This window comes from Prosopis cineraria, unplaced genomic scaffold (assembly GCF_029017545.1).
Source record: "Prosopis cineraria cultivar Desert tree isolate PC_DT_omini unplaced genomic scaffold, ASM2901754v1 PC1, whole genome shotgun sequence".
NCBI lineage: Eukaryota > Viridiplantae > Streptophyta > Magnoliopsida > Fabales > Fabaceae > Prosopis > Prosopis cineraria.
This window is the reverse complement of record NW_026555332.1, coordinates 2,628,394-2,651,637: the sequence shown is the minus strand read 5'-3', so window position 1 is coordinate 2,651,637 and position 23,244 is coordinate 2,628,394. Positions and strand designations below refer to the sequence as shown.

The following is a 23,244-nucleotide window of genomic DNA, read 5'->3' as shown; positions in this document are numbered from 1 at the left end:
GTAGCCTCTGGCGATGAAGTTTAACCCACGTTGGGTTTGGACAAAAGATTTTATCTTCAACTGAAGCTCAATGTGGTTCACTTAGTAACAGTATATATATATATATATATATATATCACATTATGAGTAACATTATGGCTCAGCAAGCCAAACAATGATTTGCATCTCCTGTTACATGATTCGCACAAAAATTATGCTCGATTTATTATGCAGTAATTATCCTTCTACAATTGGTGACCGTACTCTCAATATTTGAGAAATTTTGAATGTACTTCCCAGAAAAAAAATTAAGACGGTAAACAAATCCAATCATCAGTAAATCCCACTTAAAAAACGTATATGAAATGCTTGTATAACTACTATTTATGATTGGCCTTGAATGCATGTTATACCTAGTTTATTAGAGTAGGTACCTAGAAATCAGTGTAAATATATGCTTTAACCTTGAGGTGCTCATTGTTACTTGCTACTTTTCTCCAGGTAGTGTTGTGTCACCAGGTAGCTCACACACAGAACTTCCCTGATCAGAATCAAAGTGTGTTTCAAATGACAACATCATAACAACTTGGTCCTATGATTATATGTATATGTACATATATAATGAAGCTTACCTCCCCTATCAGGTGAGCCACACATCTCTTCTCCGCCAACAACTCTGCTTCTGTCTGCAAAATGAGAAGAATGAATAGAGGCAGTGATTCTGAGGAGCCTCGAGGTAAACATAAAACTTTCATTCTACAAATCAGTTTTGCAATCTCAAGTATCTTCAATACCCACCAACTTTAAGCCCAGACTTTGTTTTGATGTAAAAATTATTAGTTATCAAAGGAATGATGAAATAGACGAGCGCAGCGCGCGCACGATTTTCATTTTCATTGATGGATGTATGTGACATAGCAGTAGAATAGAGGCTATTTTACATGTACAAGAAATCAAGAATTGTATACGGCATATCTCTTACTTGAGTTAGTATCTGTAACATGGTTGTTCAAAAAAAGATATAATTGGATACCAATGGTGCAATCTCTCTCTCGCGCCGCGCACTTATATTCTGATATGTAAATAAAATGTGATGCTTACTTTAGCTATTCGTTGTCGGAGGTAGTCGTCAATTATAACATCCTTGACAAGCTCATAATCGCCATATCCCTAGAAAGGATGAAAACAACAACGTCTTGAGGCCAAACATGAGTGATTTCAAAGAATTTAAGAACGAAGAACATGTCAGACACAGACTTACTGTTGATCGACATGGCATACTGAAAACAATATCTTCTGCTATACCATAAGGATTTCCATTGGTATATACCTGATGATGTTGCAGTTGCAAACTGAGTGCTTGAAGCCAGGAGAAGGAAAAAGATAGAGAGAAAGAGAGAACAACATAGAAAACATGTATGTATTTATAAATCAAATCACTCAACGCAATTCTGTGCTTAGATTTGTAATTGCACAACCTTTTCTAGGGCATAAGCTTATAGATAGGACGGAAAAAATCATCTTGACAGCAAAATTTAATTGTTTGTTTTTTTACATTCATCAAGTAACCACAAATTATGCTAATTCTTGGTGTTTGAGCATTTGTGTTTCATGGGTTATTTCTACTGAGTTGTTGGATGCATCTGAAAAAGAAGTTACACACATGATTTCAATTAGTTACTCCCTCTAGTTTCATTTATAAGTTATTTATAACATGTTTTATTAGAATCAAGAAAAAAAACTTAAAACTCATTAACTGTCAAAAAATTTAATAAGTTTTCAACTTTACCTTTATTAAATATAATAGGACGGGAGGGAGTAACTGATACTTACAGCTGAGGAAAACCAATCACCCTCAGGAGTAGGAGTGGTTAAAGACCGAATGGCATCAACTATTGATACAGCAGTTGATGCAGCTGATGATCTCCCCCACTTCTGAATAAGAGCACCGCCTCTCTGCCAACCAATAAATTTTCCTTCCCATAAATGTCCAAACTAGTTTATATATATATATATATATATATGTATATATATGTATATATTCATTCCATCTAGTTATTGATGGTTTATTCTAATTTTACCTTTTGAACCTTTTGAGTGAACTCTTCCTCTAACCACTTGTGATCCTTGATCACATCTTTAACAGGCAAACCATCAATTCTGGCATTTAAGAAGTCAGGGACCTGTTGGAAATTTAGCACCATATCAAGAAAGAGAATCTAGAGATTTCTGTTCAAGTGAAGCACAATTGTTTAAGTAAAAAAAATGACCTGTGTAGTTGAGTGATTCCCCCATATGGTCATATTTGACACTTTATCATAGAACACACCTGCTTTGAGAGCTAGCTGTGAATTATAATTAGACCAATCAATACAGAGAGATTCTTAGCTAATCATGAGTGAAGTTTGTGAACTCTTTACCTGACATTTAGCCCTGTTCTCATCTAAGCGAGTCAGAGCATGAAAATTCTTTGCGGGAATGTTTGGAGCATTCTTCAAGCATATTAATGTACTGCAATTGATTAACACTCGCACATCAGCACTGGTACAACGGCCAGTCTGTGCAGAAGAACACCAAGAAATTTAAAAGATGAATGTAATGTTTGATGTATAGAAAAGTCCTTTCTAGAAAGAAAATGAGAAATGCATCTATTCATTTTCATACATCTCCCAATTCCTTCCTAGAAAACATTTTTCTGTATAACAAACATGCTAGAAGTCTTACTTTGTATTGCAAGGGTTTCCCACAACCATAACTTTGACATTTCTAGATGCCACAGCATTTAGGGCTTTTCCCTTTGGTATGTTTATCATCAGAAAGAGCATGTCAGGGACATTAATGGGGAGACTTATTAGTTCAGAGAAAATAGAGAGAGCAAAGTAGCTGAATTACCTGTTGAGCGAAGATTTTGCCATTAATGTCTAATAAATCTGCACGCTCCATGCCAGGACCTCGAGGCTTGGCACCTATTAACAGAGCCCATTCTGCATCTTGGAACACCTCATAAGGGTCAATCCCAATGCTCACCTCTCTTAGTAAAGGGAACAGTGAGTCCTCCAATTCCATTGCAACTCCTGTATGTGAATTACAGCAACACATTATTTTAAAAATCGGACTAGATGACAAACCGGAGGGGCTAATAGGTTATAGTTCTGATGGTTTAACCAATGACATAATTAAATAAAAAAATAATATTTATGTACATACATATATATATATATATATATAAGAAGTAAAACATTAATTTGACCAAAAAAAAAAAACAATATGTCAAGTTATTAACTTAATAATACCACAAATCCACAATATGTGTTAGTTGCCAACACAATAGCACCATAATATGTAAGATTGAAGGGTTTAGGATTTTTCAGATGTTAATTTTGCCCCTGCTCAAGACCCGCCCAAGTAAACCCTTCTGGATTCCAAGTTAACTTTAGACCTGCTTGGTTCAAAACGATCCAAAACGGCCAATCTCCAAAACAAGTTAAGGAGTCAAAGTGAGTTGCTTTTGCATTCAGGTGGCAGTCTAAACAGTCCAACCATCCAGGTTCGGTCTGGTCTTAGAATGCTGCATGCTTGGTTCAACAAAAAGCATATGAATGGAGCTTACCTTCAAGTGCTTGGAATGACCTCTCAGATCCCAATAGTTTCAGAGCTATAGGTTGATCAGGACCGAAAACCTCCCCAGATGCAAGCTGCCAAACAATAAATCGAGTCATTTCAGTACAATTTTAAATGCTCTGTTCCAGGAGAGAACACAAAGCAAAGAATTCTGAAACAGATTTGATGACATTTTCAGTATCTTTTGTTAGCAAAGATCATAGAAAATTGTACAGTGAATATTCAAACTGTAGATCCAAAAGATCATTGACCTTGAAAAGGAGATGATTTGAGATCATTCCAGCAGCACCAGAGACTGCAACGTTAATTAGTTTCTTCCATGTTCTTGTTTCTTCTTCCTGTCAACATGTAAACTGATAGAATTATTTTATGTATAAGTGAAAAGCTGTAATTTTAGCAAACTTAATAGATTGCTGATAGAGGAGAAGCAGGGGTAAAATTTGTGTATCCACGATTTTTAAAACTAGTATTTTTTTTTTTTGGGGTAAAATGTTAAATGCATCTCTTCTCTGTTTTTAAAATATACATAATATTTTTTTTTTCTTGAAATACAGAGTAAAATACACAAGTTTCTTCTGAATCCTTTTCAAGATGAGGCAAACATATCACTAATTTTAAGTGCTCTGTTCCAGGAGAGAGCATACATGCCAAGTATGAAAGTTTTTATTTTTCTATGCAATCAATAAATACATAATCTATAGGAAGTCGTAATATTTATATATAATGAATAATACATTTCATAGCGATTGTGTGTGTGTATTGATTCGGTAAATATAAAAAAAAAATATAATTCATTTTTTTTACATTTAAGAAAAATTTGTGCATAATTTTTTTTTTTGGGAAAATATCTGCAGAATTCTAATAAAATTGCAAAAGAATACATATAACTTATTTTTTAATCTGAACAAAAATTGAAAAAGAAAATGATTGGTGGAATAGTAACGTAACCAGAAAAACGATCTATTCATGATTCATGACAATAACAACGTTAATGAATGTGCTAATTCCTGAATATCAGATTTCAACTTTCAACAAACAAACAGCATGACGATGCTACAGCAGCATAAAGCCATACAGATATAATAGTATATCCAAGTGTACTGTTAAAAAATATAAAGTATTTTGAACTTTTAAGATGTAATTAATAATTTTAAAAAAAATTCTCAATTTTAGGAGTAATTAATAAATTTTTTAATTGAGACACACTGTTAAAACAAGAATAAGCTTAAAAAGAGCATATAACTTTAGAAATGATTAATAAATTTATTAGGAGCTATAATTTGATTAAAAAAATCTTATAATATTAAATAAGGAGGAAACACAAGAACATGAAGTGGGGAAAGAGAATGAAAGAGAGAAAATGTTGATAATTACAGGCTGGAGAGGATAGGTCAAGCAGAAAACTCCATAGCAATCTTCTGCAATATTATTATTCTTAACACTCTTGTCCCCAATCGGCGCCTGCACTCCACTGATCATATCATCACAGTATCAGTACTTAACATGAGGAAGATGATGATGATGATGATGATGAAGATGAAGATGAAGACGTGAAGGACACATGCATACACACATATACATACCTGGTAGCAATGGAGCAAGAAATGGAGGGGTAGGAGGCATGAGAGAGACGAAGTTGTGGGGATGAAAAACAAGGAGAACGTGGTGGTGATAGAGGAGAGAAACGAGAGGCTGAAGTACTGTAAGAGGACTTCAACTCTGCTACTGCCATGGATTCCTCACCTAGCTTGAAGGAACGTAACAATAATTTGCAGAGACTCAGAGATTTATATGAAGAAGAAGAACAAGTTGGGTTGATTTGAAACACTGTGGTGCCTGTGTGTCTGTACTGTAAGGCTATGGAATTGACACTTGTAAGTCAAACAACTCAACATCATCTTCTCCGGACCCTCACCAATCTTAACTTTGCATATATACCTACGTTAACTTTCCATCTGTGTATTATACTCCCTCTCCTGCTTTACTCCCTCCCTCCCATTTTTTTCCAAAATTAATTTTTTTAATTTTATTAACTATGTGTATAAATTTAACAAGATTTCAATTTTACTCCTATTAAATATACATGCTTTGAAAATAAATAATAATTTAGCAATGACATTTAATAATTGTTCTAGCATTTGATAGATATAAAAAATAAAAATAAATACAATAATCATTGAGCGCACTGTAAATAAAACAAAAATAAATACTCTTTTTATTCTATAAATAGAGTCATGGGAGTATTTATGAAACATGGAGATGGATATATTTTTATTCTATTTATAAATCATGCATGTCATTAAATTGAAGAAAGTAAAGTATGTATATTTAAAATTTAAAATTTATTAAATTTTTAAATGAAATTAATAAGTTTTAAATTTTTTTTAGTTGCAGAGAAACACGTTACTAGTCTTATTTTTTGTCTTATAAATAACAACGAAAGCATTTTTTGTATACACACACGCTTCCAAAATTAATAATTAATTTGCTTATTGCTTGGTTGGTATTTGTGAGATTGACTCTGCCACATTTCTCTTTTCGTTTGGCTGCTATTAATGCTGTTCACATTCCCACGCCACGAATTTATTCTTTACACTGTTAAGCCACTCGTTCCCCCCCCCCCTAATAAAAAACAATCAAGATATTTTTCCCCTTTTTATATTTCTACTTTTCTAGTTTTGAAAAAATTTCTTTGCTCGCACAGCTCAAGGATCTGAATTGTGAGAAACCATTTTAGTAATATATGGAAATTAACATATCAATGCTAAGAATATTTTTGTTGTTTTGTAATGGTCACAGTTATTCTTTTAGTGCTAAGCCACTCGTTTTTTTTTTTTCAAAGCCTGAAACAAATACAGAAAAAGCCACCCAGATATTCCCCTTTTTTCAATGCAAAATAAACACAATACGAAATAAACATACATCAACCAAAAAATGCAATTTCCACATTGGTTGCAGGTTTGTGGCCATAAACCATATAGAAAGTGAGACTTTTTGTTTTACTCCCTCCAATCTAAAATATAAGCTGTTTTTAAAAAGTTCACATATCAATAAAGTTCATATTTTTATAAAAATATACATTAATTTTCTTTTTTATTCTTAATTTCAATAACCAATATACTCTATGATGAATGAGATATACATTTACACAAATATCTAGGTTAATAAATGCAAGAGTAGGTAAAATAGAAAAAAAATTACATTTATTAGATTATTTATATTTTAAACAAAGATTAATTGAAGGAAAATGTTCATAATTTGGATTAGAGAGAGTAATTTTTTTTAACTTTTCAACTTGTTATGGTAATTTTCTATATCAATTTTATAACTGGTGTACAACGTGACTCTCTACTTGAGTTGTGGATGTAAAAAGTGAAATCAATATAAAAAATAAAATTATATTGTATAACAATGTGGTGACAAAATATTGGTAAAAATTCAAAAACTTTTAAATTACAATCTCCCACAAAAGTAAAAAAAGTAACATAAAATTTTCAATTTTGCGAGGAGTTGATCTGCTGGTTTTGAAGATGTGAGATAGAAAATGCATGCAAGTGAAAGTAAGGTTGAGTTTCACCATAACTAATAGTCATATGGGTACAGTGGATCTTCCCCCCCCCCCCAAAAAAAATGATTTAAGAGAGAGAAAATGTTTTAAATTGTGCAATGTAAATCAAGTTTTATTTATTTCCCCGTGTTAACACTATTAATTATATTCTTGTTTAAGAAACATGCTTACGTGAAATTAAAGTAATTTTACTAGCTATAATACTTTTGACTGTTTTAACATCTTGATTGTAACTTCTTAATTTGGTGTTGTACAATGCTTTGATTTAAAGAGTCACGTACTAATGGTTAGAGGCAACAAGCATCATCAAACACATAACCTTTCACTTTTAAAAGAGCTTTCATGCCACCATGCCACCATATCATTGGTAGTATTATGTAATTTAAAGAAGTTTCTTTATTTATGTAGTGCAATGTAATGTAGAAGGAAATACTCCCTCCCTTTTTTTTATATTGGCCTTTTAGGATTCTTGTATATGCTGATTAAGAAATGTAATAAATGTATGATGTACTTTACTAAATATATAAAAATATGTATAATTTATCTTTTTATCTTTAATTATTTATATTGAACTATAATTGAACTTTCAAATATATACTTTGTTTTTGTAACTTTTTATTTTTTTTCTTGCTAAGGGATAAAACTCTTGCGACATGCCTTTATTTTTTTTTTAATTTGAAAAAACTTCAGTTCCAGATTCTATTTAGCATGCATGGATTCCCTTGATGCCACTTGAACAATTAGATGGAGAGAGACAGAGAAAGGGGATTATGGCAAGTCTAAAAAAATCCCTTCTTTTAATTACTTGGATACAGCTTAGCTTGAAAAAAAATAAGAATGACAAATAAATTTTACCCAAATAAATAAATGACAAAAGAGGACCATAAAATGAGCTGATTATTTTGAAGTCTCTAGGGACTTATTTGACATTAATTTTTTTCTCATAAAAGAACCCTAATGTCCCCAAAAATACATGACAATTTCATATTAGTAAATAACTCCTTTCAATAAATAAGTGGCTAAAATAAGGGACTGCTTTCATTTCATAAGTTTCGAATCTTGAAGGCAAATGACAACTTCGTGGTAGCAAATAATCACTTTCATCAAGCGAGTGACTAAAATAGTGGAGGAAATGACTACTTTCATTTCTCAATTTTATTTAGTAAGTGTTGAGAAAAAGAAATAATTATTTTCTAAACTAGTCTAGCGACTCAATTAAACAGTTATTTGTTATTCTGAAGTTATCATTTACATTTGGTGTATTTTGGCCATTTGGTGAAAAATTCAATCTCACATAAGTCTGTTGGGCCTTTAAAAATTAAAATAATTATTTCAACTTGTTGTGCTCTTTTGTCACTTGCTTATTTGAATTGGATTAATTTGCCATTATCCCTGAAAAAATCTCTCCTTTATTTAGAAGATATATAGAGTCTCTTATGTTCAACCTAATCTAACCATGAGTATATCAATACTTTTATTTAGAGACATTTAACAGTTATTTATTAATTGAAAGAAGACCGATTCCACACGGATATCCTTCAGATCCTGGTATTAATAAAAGAACATTCAAGTTCAATTTCAATTTTCATTTTCATCCCTTAGCAGACATCATGTCTGTAGCATATGACCTATACCCCTAATCTACAACACTCATCACTGGCTCCCAAATTCGCCGGCTTCACCAGATAGAAAACACCCAAAAAAACCAAACGTACATGATGTAATTTTCATGTTCGTGTTGTCTCCATCCTAGAATTGACATGCTTTACAATGCTAATCCTTGTACTTTCCGACGATCAACACCATGCTAACATAAATGAGTTATTCATCACACTCACACTTTGCCTCACATCTGCGGATATTTGCAGGGAAAAACAATGTCATCATCGGTGGAGGAAGCTGCTTGGTCTGCCATTGAAGAAGAATCGAGCAAAATTCTTGCTTCAGTTGATGAAAGGAGTGGGTATGATTCAAGAACTGGGATATATCACTCTCTTGCAAAGCTTAGTGCTCAGCATGAAATCCCCTCAAGGCCTGACCTTGACACTGCGACTCTAGTTCTATCACACTTTCCTCATGCATACCAGCTTTCTGCTAAAAAGCCCGCCTTCATTGATTCTTCTACTAATCAAACTATAAGCTATGGTGAACTTAGAAGCTCTACTTACTCCCTTGCTTCGGGTTTATACCATGGTATTGGGATCCGAAAAGGCGATGTGGTGTTTGTTCTGGCACCAAATTCAATTTTGTATCCAACTCTATGCCTTGCCGTGTTATCAATAGGAGCTATTCTTACCACAGCAAATCCTCTTAACACAGCATCAGAAATAGCAAAGCAAGTGAAAGATTCAGGTGCTAAACTGGCCATTTCAGCACCTGAGGAGATGAAGAAGCTTACACCAACTGGGGTTCCTATCATCCTCACTATTCGTTCGTCTGATGGCCTAATGGTGTCAGTTGAAGAGTTAATGGAAGGATGTCTTGATAATAATCCAGAAGATCTGCCTAAAGTTCAATTGGTTCAATCAGATACAGCAGCTATATTGTACTCTTCAGGCACCACTGGGATGAGCAAAGGTGTGGTTTTGACACATGCTAATATCATATCCATCATAAGTTTACTGGTATGGTCTGCAGATGTAACTTCATCCCAAAATGACGTGTTCTTGGGATTCATCCCAATATTTCACATTTATGGGTTGATGTTCTTTGGATTGGGATTGTTGTGTAGGGGTGTTACATCAGTTATAATGCAGAAATTTGACTTCAAAGAAATGCTTTTTGCAATTCACAAGTACAGAGTTAATAACTTACCAGCAGTGCCTCCTGTGATTCTTGCTCTTGTGAAATATGGAAGCAAAGCTGGGGTTGACTTGTCAAGCCTTAAAAGAGTAGGTTCAGGTGCTGCACCTTTGAGTAAGGAACTAACTGGAGAGTTTAGAAAGAGGTTTCCATGGGTTGAGCTAAGGCAAGGCTATGGACTAACAGAAACTTGTGGCGGAGCAACATTTTTTGTGTTTGACAAAGATGCTAAGGATCGCGCCGGCTCGTCCGGTAAGCTACTTCCAACTTTCTGTGCAAAAGTTGTGGACGTCGAAACAAGGAAGGCTTTGCCCCCTGGAAAGGAAGGAGAGTTGTGGCTTAAAAGTCCTTCAATCATGAAAGAATATCTGGGAAATATGGCAGCCACAGCTGCAACACTTGATTCAGAAGGGTGGTTGAAAACTGGTGATCTTGCTTATGTCGATGAGAATGGGTTTGTCTATGTACTTGAACGAATAAAGGAGATGATCAAACACAATGGGTATCAGGTAATTATAGCAAGTTCATTCTAGATTCTGTTTGAATCATAGTATTGAAAATCGAGTTAATTCGATTAGTTGAATCAGCAAACCATTAAACTGGTGTCTTGGCCCGTTCAATAAAATGCTTGATTCATGACTAGTTTGAGCACAATTTGACTGCAAGTTTGACCGTGCACTTTTGAATCAATATCTTAATCGGTTCAATAATTAGTTCAGTTTTCAATACCTTGATTTGAACCTAAAGTAGCATTTTTCTTGCTCCTGATTTTATAACCTCTAACTCAAAAGCTAATGCTTATAAAAATTGAAATTAGAAGAGGGGATGTGAGAACAAGTTTCATGAACTTCAGGAAAAAGTTGTTAACACAAATTGATGAAACTTGGGGAAAGTAGGTTGCATGTAAATTACTCTAAGAGAACAGAACTTCAAGAGTGACATCCATGATTTTATTACTTACATTTGGTCTGTTTTGGTTTGGTAGGTTGCTCCTGCAGAACTGGAAGCTTTGCTGCTGAGCCATCCCAATATTTTTGATGCAGCTGTTATACCGTGCGTTTACCTTATCCGATTATCTTCTTTTTCTCACATCTCCCTCTACGATATTTTACATGCGGAAAATATATTAAAATATATATATGTTGATAGAAGAAGAATATTTTTTATTATCGGACTTGCAGGATTGAAGATGTAGAAACTGGACAGATACCAATGGCATATGTGGTGAAAGCAGATGGTTCTGAGATCACAGAAGACCAAGTCATTCAATTTGTCAACAGCCAGGTCAGTCCTCTTTTGGCTTTGCAGTCAGTGTTAGGTCAAATTGTCCTATAAAGATTGTCGCGAGTTTTAGGCATAGCCAATCTCTCAGAAAATATGCATTTCAATCATTTTTAAACAGTTAATTCTATACGTTTGCCAAACAAGCTGAGTCACTTATGTCCTGCTTCATCTCTTTCCTATTTGGTCATCTTAACTTTCTTTTCCTAGTTATAACAAGGATGAAAAATTTTCAGGTGGCTCCATATAAGAAAATAAGAATGGTAAGCTTCATTGATGCTATTCCAAGGTCAGCTGCAGGTAAAATCTTGCGCAAGGATCTTGTTTCACACAGCAAAAATAAACATGTTTCCAAGTTATGAGCAACTTCTTCTGTCCAATGTTCCATTGAGTTCTCAGTGGATAACGGGAGAAAGTATGTAATTTTTATGGTACTTAGAAAATGATAATCTCTTTCGGTTATCCAAATACAGATATTAGACTTGTACTAACAAACTGCTATTGTGCAGCATTTTGTTATTTATTAATCATAGGGTAAGTATTTACAACACTTTAGTACGTTATTAATAATTTTGTTCCTATCAAAATAGAACACTTACTAATTTAAAATTGAAAAACTTTATACTTAACCTAATATATTTAAGAGATTTGTTTTCAATTAAATTAAAACATGTTGATCTTTTATATATTTATTCTATAACAAATTCTCGGTATTAATATTATTAACATATTAAAATTCACTAGCCTTGATTTGATTTGATAAAAGTATATTAACCATATAAAACCTACTTAAGTCTTGCTCATTGTAAAAATCCAAGAGATGTTATCGAAAGAGAAGCTAAAAATAAATAAGCCTTATCTATAACAAAACAATAAAAATATCCACAGTCTTATTCTACTAGTGGAGTGCAATAAAGATATCCAATGAAGTAAAAAAAATGTATACAACATAGTCGAGCAATTAGAAGTTGTTCAACATGATGATCAAAAGGAGCAAAGATGGGTCTAGATGTTGATGGGTCAATCCAAGATGGTATGGGAAAATGTGGTGTCATCAAAGATAGTAGAGCAGACTGGATTGTGGGGTTTAATGCGCGTGTGGTACTTGCCTAGTGGCGCCAAGCAGCTGTATAGGATGATATGTGGGTTGCAACTTTGCTGGACCAGAAGTGTTATAGAGTCAAAGTTTTCACTGATTAGCGCTGAAGCCATCAATTTAATCTCTCGAAACAATGAGGAACAACACCCTTTCAGAGACATTATTGAACAGGCTAGGTCGCTCCGTCATAGAGTGGCAAGTTATGATTAACTCCATGTCCAGGGAGGCCAATTTTTGTGCTTATTTTCTAACCAGAAATTACTCAAGAACCAAGGCTTCAGCTGCAGAAAGTTCCAAGTCCAAGTATAATAAACATGTGCGCAAATAAGATACAAGGCTAATAAGGCCTTCATTGAAGATTAAGGTAAAACCTGAAGATTTTAATAGAATCATCAGTCTAAAAAGAATACCATGTCCAATGGAATGAAATGCAATTACTGCTATGTCTGCCATCTACTCTAGAAAGTTTCAGCCCCTTCAAAATCGGAATAGTCACAAAGTTGGTCCATGGATTTCAATACTAAAAGGGTAACACTAGATATATCTGTAAGTACTAAGAAAAATGCTATGATCTGCACGTAATACGTTTCTTTAAGAAACCTGTGGGGTTCCTGGCGCTAGGCTTCCTCATTCTGGCTAAAAAAAATAGCCTCTGTAGTTTTTTATTTCTCACTGCCACCAAGCCATTGCCAAACGCCACCAGAACTTTGCCGCCTGGCAGAAGCAAGCTCCATCTCTCGGTCCAGAGCAGACTTCTGTCTACGAAGAGCCCGGACCTCATCTTCCACAGACTGTGTTGATTCCAGCACCTTTCGCAGCTCAGAAATTTTTGCCTGTAAATAAATATTACCAAAATAATCAAATGCTACACAGAAACCAGCAAAATTTAATTTAATTCAGAAATAGGAATGGTTTTATACCTCAAGTGTAAAACATCTAGATCTCTCAGCCACAAGTTGTCCCTGAACTGACTGGAGTTCCTGAAAATAGATTCCAGCGGTAAATGATGCTATTACCGCCGGTTAATTATAGGGCAAGTCAGTATGAAAGCTGTATACTGCATACCTTGGACAACTCAGCATGAGTATTATTAACTTCATCAATCTCGCCTCTGAGCTTGGAATTTTCAGCCTTGGCTTCTGCAAGTGACGATTCCAACACCTGTTTTTCTTTTTCGAAGGACTCAATTTTAACTGTGACATCTTCTATAGGATGACCATTTTCAGGTGGCTTAACATTTATATCATCCAGTTGCTTGAAATCCAAGTTCTCAGCCTTAGTCAAAGCATAAGCAGCAGTAACAGAAGCTGCTGCAGCAGCAGCAGCTGGTGACTGGAAAATCTTGGGGTACGAGGAATCCCTTGGCTTGGGTCTCATGATGAATACCTATATTATTAACAGGATCATCATTCATAGAATGCAATATAGCAATACATCAATATAGAAGGCCTTAATAAGATAACATCACGCTTAAAAGTAAAACTATCAGTTCAAAAGATAAACCAGAACCCATCTGCAAAAGATAAGGGGGAATGATTGAATCTAGTTCATTTGGTTTGCAACAATATTTGCTAAATATGTAATATTTCCTCATCATTTGCTGGAACTTAGATGTGGTATATAAGTCAAAGGCAGGAGTAATTTATTAAATTAAACGTTAATGGAAAATCATTAATCTATTCTTCATTCTCTTCTCTCTTCTCCTTCTCTTCCTCTTTACAATATCTCTGCTCTTACACAATTGGTAGAAATAACTAAATAAGATAAGCTTACCATAACCTATGTTAATTTAAATTTTAAAGAGAACAGGACCTGTTGCTAAAAGGAGAGGCAACTAACAGAAATATAAATCCAAAGAATGTACAAGACAGACTCCCACTCCCTGTAGCAAAAGGACCTGTTGCACTAAAAGGAGAGGCAATTGGTCTTATTCATCTTATTAATTTATTCAAATCAAAATTTTGCCTGAAGTACTACAGCGCAATGACAGGAAGAGAAGAATGATAAAGTAAAATAACGTTACTAATCAACAGCTTCAAACAACGAATATGCTGAAATTTTCATAAACACATTAAGACAGTCATTTTTCAATAGCTAGTAGAAAAATGACCAAAAAACATATAAAAGTTAACATACCTCATTGCTATACTTCCCATTATAACCACCAAAAGCTACCAAATACATCTCTCCATCAATCAATGCTGAGCAGACAGTAAGACCCTGTTCGCAAATAAACATTAGCATCCACGCAAATTGATAGACGAAGCCATGCATTAACATCATTGGACATGAATTTTTGACATATAACAAATATAAAAGATTACCCTCGCTTTTTTCCTTTTAATCTTTGACCATGAAACCTTCTATCAGAGGTTCAAACAGTCATCACAATCTCTTTTTCCCCCTCAAGAAGAGATCTCTGGGGGGAGATTTGTTAGGGAAAAGAATACAACTATCATTTGATAAGATGTCACTTATACAATGTAATCCAAACTGAAATAGATGTGGTCAGTGTATCCTTTATGAACATTGATTTACTGATCAAGTAATATTAAATAAGTCTCTCGAAGCACTACTTCAGGTAATATCATTATTGCCATATTAATTTCACTAGTGCACAACTCCACTGGCTCTCAGTCTCTCATTTGTAGATACATCATAGACAGATTACAAGTAAATGTCTTAGACCATATATTTTCTGTGAATACTGCCATGCATTACCTGGCCATCTAAAGTGGGTTAAGCATCATTTCTAAATTACAGATCTTTTATAACCATACTCCAACCACAATGAAATAGTCCCTAAAAACCTAGGAATCAACTTTGAAAAGTATGCTATTCTGACTAGTCCTCTCTGCAATATTACCAGAAATTACAACCAGAGAAGAAACAGAGAGATTTTGAAGTAATTACCTCACTAGCCAGCGGATTTCTAGGCTTCACAGTGGTCAAGACTGACCAAACTAGTTTAGACATGTTTAACTCTAGAGTCTCCAGGCAACCTGTTGAGGCATATTTAATCAGATACTAAAAAGATAATTATCATAAATATAGTAAGTATAACAGCATGCACAGATCACGTCAATTCCATTTACCTACCACTTCTATTATCTCCACCGCCAACAATGACCCAGCTATCATCAACGGTAATACCAGCATGGCCAGCCCTTGGAGATACTAAATCACCTTGAATTTGAGGCAGGGACCATTCCATCTAAAGCAAATAAAATGGAAGAACTTAGGGAAAGATTTTGCAGCAATAGTGAAATAAACTTAACAATTAACTAACGTAAATTTAATAATATTAAAAAAGTTCTTTCACTTTTTTCCGTGGGTTACACGGTCCATATAATTGAAATAAATCCCTAGCCATAATGTTACCCCTGAAAGACTTTTCAATTCAGAAGGCTAACTAAGCAAAGAAATCTATATAAATAGCAGAAGCTGTCTGGCACAAGATAAAACACAAAACATACATCAAGGTCAGTGGCAAGGAGTAAAAGTTGCATGTATACACAACACTACGTATCTGGATCATCAGTATTCAGCAAGTAAATGCGTGATTCACTCCTAAATATATGTAATATTGTCTTAAAAAAAGCAATATAAATATAATTAATTGCCCAAGAGGGTAAGATAAAGTTCATGCCTAGTTCAATGATTACAACACAAAGTTTCCAGAGTAAAATCACTTACTGTTTCCAAGTCTAATACGTGAAGATCATTGAAGAAGACAGAATGAGAGCAACCACCAAAAACTAGAAGATATCGATCTCCATGAATAGCAGCTGCGTGATCGTATCTAGGAGCTGGAGGTGTCTGCCTATCGAAATGCAAGAAAGTGATGCAGAAATTTCACAACACTTTAACACAACTTTTAGAAAGTAAATTACAAAATGCTTACGTAGTCTTTATTACATCCCAAGTCATGCTCTCTAGATCAAGAGCATAGACATCATTCAACAACTTCCTGCTCATGTCTTCACCACCAAATAATATCACTCTTGGACCAACCAATGTGGCCGACTGCCCCACTCGAGCTAACTAGGAATCCATCAAGAACATTTAAAAGTCAAAATGCGAAACTTGTACATATGAATATTTTTAACTAGTTCAAGGAAAATTTCATACCATACCACACACAAAACTCGCGGGAAAAGTAGAAGAGAGACATTACAGTAAACTGATAAATTAACTACATCTAAAGACACAGCACACTTTTCTATCGAGACATACTTACTGGAACACTTCCTGAAGTCTCGATAACACCATACAGGGATGTTTCAAGATCAATGTAATGAACTGCAAGAAGTCCACGATACATTGAGTTTCAATACAAAACATTTTCCACTAATTATGAAAAACATTGCACAGACACAAACCCATTAATTTGCCAGAAGAATCCTTTAAATTGCCACCAAGAAGAAGAAGTTTCTTCCCCCACCTGATCTGGAAAATCACAAATAAATTCCAATCCTCTATCAGAATAAATCAAATGCATAGGTAGTTACTGAAACTCATGTTTAATCCATCGGTGACAGAAAACAAATAACAATATAAAGTATATACATAGAGATAGAAAAGTTGCGATTGTGACCAGATGTGGCTGGAAGAACCTCCAGTGAGCTAATTATCTTTATCAGCAATCATATTGTGACCAGATGTAACAATATAAAGCTGGAAGAACCTCCAGTGAGCTACTGGAAGAACCTCCAGTGAGCTACTGCCACTATCTTTATCAGCAATCAGATTTAATTTAAGATTGGACCATGTCAAATTTCTGAGGTCAAAAACCTGCAAATAGCCACATGAACCCTGAAGCAATAGAAAGAGTCTAAGGTTCAGAAAAGTGTCTCAAGCATAAACTATACCTGAACATCTGATAAATTCCGACCATTACGACTTCCACCAGAAATGTATAGCTTATCATCAACCACTGCTGCAGCTTGCTGGAATTAGAAGACAAACCATAGACTAAATTCAGTATCTGGGGACAATGTAAGCAGGGACTTCAGCTATATATAGACAAGAATGAATGAGGACCCTTTACAGTTAAATGTAATTAGCAAAATTAAGGTGGTTCAAGATCCAATGCGATTAATTTTAAATGCATTTGTCAAGGAGTATAACTTGTCACTCATCATTATTTTCAAGCTTTCTTCCATGAATAAAAATTCTTTGACTATTAAATCAAAAGAAAGGAAAAAGACTGAATAAGGTGAAAAACAACAGGGTTAAACTGTACTTCCTCACATTGTAAATTGCTTATTCCTCACACACACGCACAGACCTTGTAGCGAGCAGATGGACGGGCACCAGATATGGGGACTACTACCCACTCATCATATGTCAGATCCTTGAGCCAGTTGTTGATATCCATATGTTCCTTGTTCTCCTGTACAATTACCCCAGTAACAAATACTTCAAGTATCATTTGAGATTATATGATAACTTTCACATCAACCAGGACTAGACAAGACAATGGTCACAAGCATCTTGTCTTTGCAGATATTAAGAAAAGAAAGAAAGAAACAAGCAAACTAAATGTAACAAATATTTATAATATAAACAGATGGTGGACGGATTCCAGACTGGAAAAGATAGGGGATAACCTCAGAATGAAACAAATAATTGAACGGTCTCAAGAAACAACACTGCTATATGGATACAAAAATCTCAATGGCACAATGAGGATGCTGACATGAAATATTCTAGAGGTAGGTAAGGAATAAATACAAATGACTTATGTTAAAGATTGACTCAGCAACCTCGCACATCTATTTATTTTATGTGACGGCAAGGCAATGTCCAAATAACATTTAAAAATAAGGACAAATGATATTATGGAAAAAGCTAGATGCCAGTAAAAAATCTCATTACAAGCCCCAAGGTATAGAATTGATTTTGCTGAATTTTGTCCAATCAGCATAATGATAATAAGGCTTACAATGTGCTGAAGATAGAAACTGTTAGGCATTTAAGAATTCTAACGGTTTTTCAGAACTCACATATTAGATGCGTAGACAAGGAATACATGTCCAGAGACAACTACTGTTTCCACAAAAATTAGAAATGCAAATCTACTACTGCGCTTGTCATAAGACAAATTAAGCTTTTGAACAGTTTAATTGGGACATACAGCGTAAACTTTGCTTCCTCTAATTTCTCAGAGCTCAAAACCGGACAATAGTAATTTTTTAAATTATGTATTGGGGAGAAAGGTACTAAACAAAAGGACTGTCCTCATGTACTCATTCCATGAACTTCATTTTGGATCCCTACGTAGAAGCCTGTCTTTCAAGTTGCATCAGTTCTAGATAGTCAGCTCTGACACTATAAATTATGAAGAATTTCAAATATAACAAAATTTCAGAAAATTAGGAATCCTAGTAAATTTCTCTAACCCAAGTAGTTCAAATTATTGATCTAAATTTGATCATTTGAGTCAACTATTTGACAAAGCATTGGCACAGCTAATAGCAACCTGAAGTTTCAGCGATTGCAAATCTGCTTCCAAATCAAACCCACCACGGAAATGTTCCAACTCTCTTATGATAAAAGTCACTTTACATTAACATGGATCCTCAAAATTACACGCTTCCCATCTCACTCTAGCAAAAGAGCAGAATTTTTCTCACCAACAAAGACAGCGTATGAAGAAGAAACTCATAATTATACGGGAAAAAAAGTAGAGGAACCTGATTATCGGAGCAGTGGAAGAAACGTAAGATCTTGCGAAGTCAGGAGCAGATTTGGATCTGCACCGGAAATGGGAAGAGATTGGCCGGTGGCAAATCCCCAACTCAAGCAAAGAATCAAGAACCACCGTCAAGATCTCTCACCAAAAAGGCAAGAGCGTAGTGGGGTGGATTTGGACAAGACCAGGCGAACAGCTACAGACGCCGATGGTGTACCGAAATGGTGTCTAAGCTGTCCGTTGAACCTGAGTGCGCGCAGAAATCAACGAGATCAATACGTTCAATAATACAGGTTGTTTATTGGCCCAAAAGAAAAAATGATAATAATATGTACTTTGTGTTTTTTTATTACAGACACTTCTTTTTATATCTAGTTAAAAAATTATTTTTTTATATTGTAAAAAATAATATATATTTTTATTTTTATCTTTGATTTTAAATCATGATATAACTAAAATAAATACTTTTGCACCAATCAAAAAAGATAAAATTTAAAAAATAATTTAATTATTATAATGTATTCTTATATTTTGAATTAAAATTTACTTTTAAAAGATCATATAAATAAGACAAAAGAAGTATATATTAAAAGAGTTTCTTGTTTCTTATCCAATATCATCCTCCATTCATTTATATAAAGCACTTTTAATTATGTCACATTACAATAAATAAATTAATTATTTTTAAAATTATATTTTTATATTTTCTCTTATTTAATAGTTAAAGTTTTTTATTAATTATACTTATAATTGAAAGTATTTGAAAAAAATTATTAATTGTATCTTGAAAAACATAAAATCCCTTATATTTTTTAATATAATAATTTAAAAAATTGTATTATAATATTGAACAAGGAGTAAATATTAAATAAGATAATGAAATTATAAAGGCCTTGATTATGTTATGCTTTTGTTGTCAAGTATATAAGTATTTATATTTTTTTCTATACAATAATTATACAATACTCTCTTTAATCCTTATATAATTATAATTAAAATTATTTCTTGTGATTCCTAATACAAGGCCAATGATGTTTTTGAGACATTCATAAATTACTTGCTAGTAATAATGGTCCTATAAAATGATAGGTTCGGTTTAAATTAGTTTGAACTAAAGATGTTAATATCCAAAGTTTTTCAAGACGGCGAATAATAGAATAAAAAAGACAAAGAAAATTTAGGCTAATTATTTGTAGAAAATTGTATGCTACTTTGTTTTAGAAAAAATATCTCTGCTTTTTAATCATTTATATTAGAGGATTATTAACATAACTTATATATCATACAATAATCTAACTATGGATATAGTTTGATTAAAATATAATTAGTATGGGAGATAAAAAAAATTGATATATCTTATGTTTAAGATCAAAACCTCCCAACTAGGTTCTGCGTCTAGGAACCAGAGTATTATGTAACAATTATGTACTCCATAATAATTTTCGAAAGGAAGAATAACAAAGACTTTGTAAGAAAATTATTAATAAAAAAATTCAAGATCTCATTCCCAAATTCAGCCATTTTATTTCAGTACTGAAAGTCTTTAAAAATCCTAATGTAATATTAATATTTTTAGGAGGTTTGTTGTCATCTTCCCTTTTTTAAATATAGATTTGTATCCTATAGAGGATTATTTGGATGCTTTGGATCATTAAATTACATCTAGACCCTACAAAAAAAATTTATTATCAAAAGGTCTCATGAAAATAAATTTTGTAAATTTTATGGGACTTTTTAATGATAAATTTTTTTATATGACACCTAGATATAATTTTTTTCACGTTTAGATGCTGCCTCAAGATTAAAGGACAACTTCAAACACCACAACAAATTAACACGTGTTAAGCTATGTTATTTAAAAAAAATTAATCTGCATGCCCTTCTGAATTTTTTCAATTTTAATTTGAACAAAGTTTCTGTAATTTTTTTTGTTGTGATTAAATCCTTATAATTTAATCAATTAAATATGTTAGTTTCTTAGATTAAAATTATTAATGAATGATTGACTTTTCAAAATAAAAATACTTTAAAAATTATTAAAAATTTGATTTATTATTTTTAGGCAAAAAAATTTTATTTAATGTAATATTTATAATTTTCTTAATTTTTTATGAAAATTATATTCTCTTTTAATAAACATATAGAAGTCCTTAATTTCATTTCAAAAAAACTTAAATAATTTCAACAACCAAAGACTAACATATTTAATTGATTAAATTATAAGAGTTTGATTAAAATAAAATAAATTATAAAGACTTAATTTAAAATTAAGTAAAATTATAGGCACTTGTAGATTATTTTCCGTTATTCAAATTATCCAAGACAAACACGCTGTACAATTTGGAAAAGATTTTTTGTGGAGAAAGTTTGACCATGCAAAAATAGAAAGAAAATCTCATAAATCATCCTCCTCAAAAATGAAACGCAAAAAAAAAAAATCCAAAAAAAAAAAAACAAACAAACAAACCTCCCCTCAAATCCCTCTCCTCCAACACTATGGAATAATCAAACGCATTTTCTGATCTAATTCCCTTCCCCTCCCTTCCTCTCTTGCTTCTCATCATTGGCTTCTGAAACTAACCCCAAAGAGGAAGAAGCAAGAAGCTTGTTCCATTCTTATCATTCACCATCTTCTTCTTCCTCTTATGATATCCCTCTCTCTCTCATTTCTGTGTCTTCCTTTCACAGAAACCCTAGAATATATCTTCCATGGCTTTCCCGCTTCTTTTCCTCTCCTTCCTCATTACCATTCCTTTCTCATCATCAGCTTCACCCGATCACCTTTCTCTTGATTATTACAAGACGACATGCCCTAAATTCCAGCAAACCGTCGCAGAACTTGTGTACTCCAAACAATCCACCACTCCATCCACCGCCCCCGGCGTCCTCCGCCTCTTCTTCCACGACTGCATCACCGACGGCTGCGATGCCTCCATCCTCATCAGCTCCAACGGTTACATGAAGGCCGAGCGCGACGCCGATCTCAACCTCTCACTCTCCGCCGAAGCCTTCGACCTCATCCTCAAGATCAAGAACGCCCTCGAGCTCACCTGTCCTGGCGTCGTCTCCTGCGCCGACATCATCGCGCAATCGACCCGAGATCTGATCAAGATGGTCGGAGGGCCGTTTTACACTGTGCCGTTAGGACGTAAAGACAGTCTCTCATCGAACGCTTCCAAGGTCGAAGCTGCTCTGCCAAGGCCGGATTTCACCATGGACAAGATCATCAAGAAGTTCACGTCGAAGAACTTCACAGTCCGAGAAATGGTGGCTCTCACCGGCGGCCACACCTTCGGATTCACCCATTGCAAGGAGTTCGCTCACCGGATCTTCCATTTCAGTAAAACCTCCCAGGTGGACCCGACGATGAACCCGAAACTGGTGGAAGGATTGAAGAAGCTGTGCGCGAACTACACGAAAGACCCGTCGATGTCGGCGTTCAACGACATGAGATCTCCGAGCAAGTTTGATAACGCGTATTACCAGAACGTGTTGCATGGATTAGGACTTCTGAGCTCAGATTCGCTTCTGGGAAGAGATCCGAGGACGAAGCCGATTGTTGAACAGTACGCGAAAGATGAGAATGCGTTCTTTCAGGATTTCACAAAGGCCATGGAAAAGCTGGAAGTGTTTGGAGTGAAGACAGGGAAAGACGGTGAAGTAAGGCAAAGGTGTGACCAATTCAACATGGTTCCAGCGATATAGAGAGAAGCCATGGTTAATTATTAATTAATCGTCCGATCGAAAATTAAACGAAATGACGAGTTTTTTATCTTTTCAGATTTAACTGATTTTTCTCTAATTTTCATTAGCCGGGCTTCTCTTTTAGATTTTTCCTTCTGGAAATTGTTAATTTATTGTTGACTGTATGTAAGTGGTGCATGCATGTGTGCGTGCTGGGAATCGATGAGGATGTACTAAATGAGATGTTTAATTAATATATTAAGTACAATCTGAATTATTATAATTTGACATTCACATTGTGGCGAGCTAGCAGGCTAGCTAGAGGTTCTGAAACTATGGATCGGAGAAGGAAAACTGACAATATCATAACATCTATGTATCTTAATATATAGTGATTATAATAACCTGATCATTGTCAGGTCATCTGTCTTTTGATTTAATAAATAGTAAGGCAAAATTAAATAAATTGATCGCCTTGTATTTTATCTTAAAAGAATTTATCATTCAATCTAT

At 34.0% G+C, this 23,244-nt stretch overlaps 4 protein-coding genes across 7 annotated transcripts; 2 read left to right on the top strand and 2 right to left on the bottom strand.

Annotated features, from left to right (window-relative positions):
* Positions 1–176: 176 nt before the first annotated feature.
* LOC129312899 (malate dehydrogenase [NADP], chloroplastic-like) lies at positions 177–5,430 on the bottom strand. The gene is made up of 14 exons (XM_054955682.1): positions 5,184–5,430; positions 4,975–5,071; positions 3,852–3,938; positions 3,590–3,674; positions 2,872–3,053; positions 2,704–2,774; positions 2,400–2,490; positions 2,250–2,324; positions 2,061–2,162; positions 1,813–1,935; positions 1,241–1,309; positions 1,081–1,149; positions 612–665; positions 177–520 (listed from the first exon to the last, which is right to left on the bottom strand). The coding sequence occupies exons 1-14, from the start codon at positions 5,330–5,332 to the stop codon at positions 467–469; spliced, it is 1,308 nt and encodes a 435-aa protein (XP_054811657.1). The 5' UTR covers positions 5,333–5,430; the 3' UTR covers positions 177–466.
* Positions 5,431–8,700: 3,270 nt separating this feature from the next.
* Positions 8,701–11,778, top strand: LOC129289795 (peroxisomal OPC-8:0-CoA ligase 1-like). Of its 3 annotated transcripts, none has more exons than XM_054926572.1 (5): positions 8,701–8,716; positions 9,037–10,479; positions 10,956–11,023; positions 11,152–11,254; positions 11,488–11,778. In XM_054926572.1, exons 2-5 carry the CDS (start codon positions 9,046–9,048, stop codon positions 11,611–11,613), a joined length of 1,731 nt encoding a protein of 576 aa, XP_054782547.1. In that variant the 5' UTR covers positions 8,701–8,716; positions 9,037–9,045; the 3' UTR covers positions 11,614–11,778. The 3 variants fall into 3 exon arrangements, with proteins under 3 accessions (XP_054782547.1, XP_054782539.1, XP_054782543.1); XM_054926564.1 differs by lacking the exon at positions 8,701–8,716 and adding an exon at positions 8,784–8,950; XM_054926568.1 differs by lacking the exon at positions 8,701–8,716 and adding an exon at positions 8,807–8,879.
* Positions 11,779–12,680: 902 nt separating this feature from the next.
* Positions 12,681–19,319, bottom strand: LOC129322597 (acyl-CoA-binding domain-containing protein 4). 2 transcript variants are annotated; one of them, XM_054968900.1, is made up of 15 exons: positions 19,049–19,319; positions 17,641–17,745; positions 17,222–17,299; positions 17,061–17,144; positions 16,920–16,966; positions 16,733–16,794; positions 16,591–16,652; positions 16,255–16,394; positions 16,047–16,173; positions 15,450–15,564; positions 15,264–15,352; positions 14,487–14,570; positions 13,416–13,736; positions 13,271–13,330; positions 12,681–13,183 (listed from the first exon to the last, which is right to left on the bottom strand). In XM_054968900.1, exons 2-15 carry the CDS (start codon positions 17,728–17,730, stop codon positions 13,013–13,015), a joined length of 1,530 nt encoding a protein of 509 aa, XP_054824875.1. In that variant the 5' UTR covers positions 17,731–17,745; positions 19,049–19,319; the 3' UTR covers positions 12,681–13,012. The 2 variants fall into 2 exon arrangements, with proteins under 2 accessions (XP_054824875.1, XP_054824870.1); XM_054968895.1 differs by lacking the exons at positions 16,920–16,966; positions 17,061–17,144; positions 17,222–17,299; positions 17,641–17,745; positions 19,049–19,319 and adding an exon at positions 16,999–17,009 and having other exon boundaries at positions 16,733–16,800.
* A 2,269-nt stretch (positions 19,320–21,588) lies between these two features.
* LOC129305486 (peroxidase 6-like) lies at positions 21,589–22,959 on the top strand. Its single transcript, XM_054945503.1, has one exon. The coding sequence runs from the start codon at positions 21,757–21,759 to the stop codon at positions 22,750–22,752; it is 996 nt and encodes a 331-aa protein (XP_054801478.1). The 5' UTR covers positions 21,589–21,756; the 3' UTR covers positions 22,753–22,959.
* The last annotated feature ends 285 nt before the right edge of the window (positions 22,960–23,244 follow it).

What these genes read in the sequence shown, in the direction of transcription:
- LOC129312899 (XM_054955682.1), bottom strand. Translation starts at nt 5,332, where the DNA reads ATGGCAGTAGCAGAGTTGAAGTCCTCTTACAGTACTTCAGCCTCTCGT. An exon ending in GTCATTCCAAGCACTTGAAG is followed by an intron (nt 3,054 to 3,589) that starts GTAAGCTCCATT and finishes ATTCACATACAG; the next exon opens with GAGTTGCAATGGAATTGGAG. An exon ending in GTGATTGGTTTTCCTCAGCT is followed by an intron (nt 1,310 to 1,812) that starts GTAAGTATCAGT and finishes CAACATCATCAG; the next exon opens with GTATATACCAATGGAAATCC.
- LOC129289795 (XM_054926564.1), top strand. An exon ending in TCAAACACAATGGGTATCAG is followed by an intron (nt 10,480 to 10,955) that starts GTAATTATAGCA and finishes TTGGTTTGGTAG; the next exon opens with GTTGCTCCTGCAGAACTGGA. An exon ending in TTTGATGCAGCTGTTATACC is followed by an intron (nt 11,024 to 11,151) that starts GTGCGTTTACCT and finishes TCGGACTTGCAG; the next exon opens with GATTGAAGATGTAGAAACTG.
- LOC129322597 (XM_054968900.1), bottom strand. Translation starts at nt 17,730, where the DNA reads ATGGATATCAACAACTGGCTCAAGGATCTGACATATGATGAGTGGGTA. An exon ending in AGACTTCAGGAAGTGTTCCA is followed by an intron (nt 16,395 to 16,590) that starts GTAAGTATGTCT and finishes ATGGATTCCTAG; the next exon opens with TTAGCTCGAGTGGGGCAGTC. An exon ending in CTCATGCTGAGTTGTCCAAG is followed by an intron (nt 13,331 to 13,415) that starts GTATGCAGTATA and finishes ATCTATTTTCAG; the next exon opens with GAACTCCAGTCAGTTCAGGG.
- LOC129305486 (XM_054945503.1), top strand. Translation starts at nt 21,757, where the DNA reads ATGGCTTTCCCGCTTCTTTTCCTCTCCTTCCTCATTACCATTCCTTTC.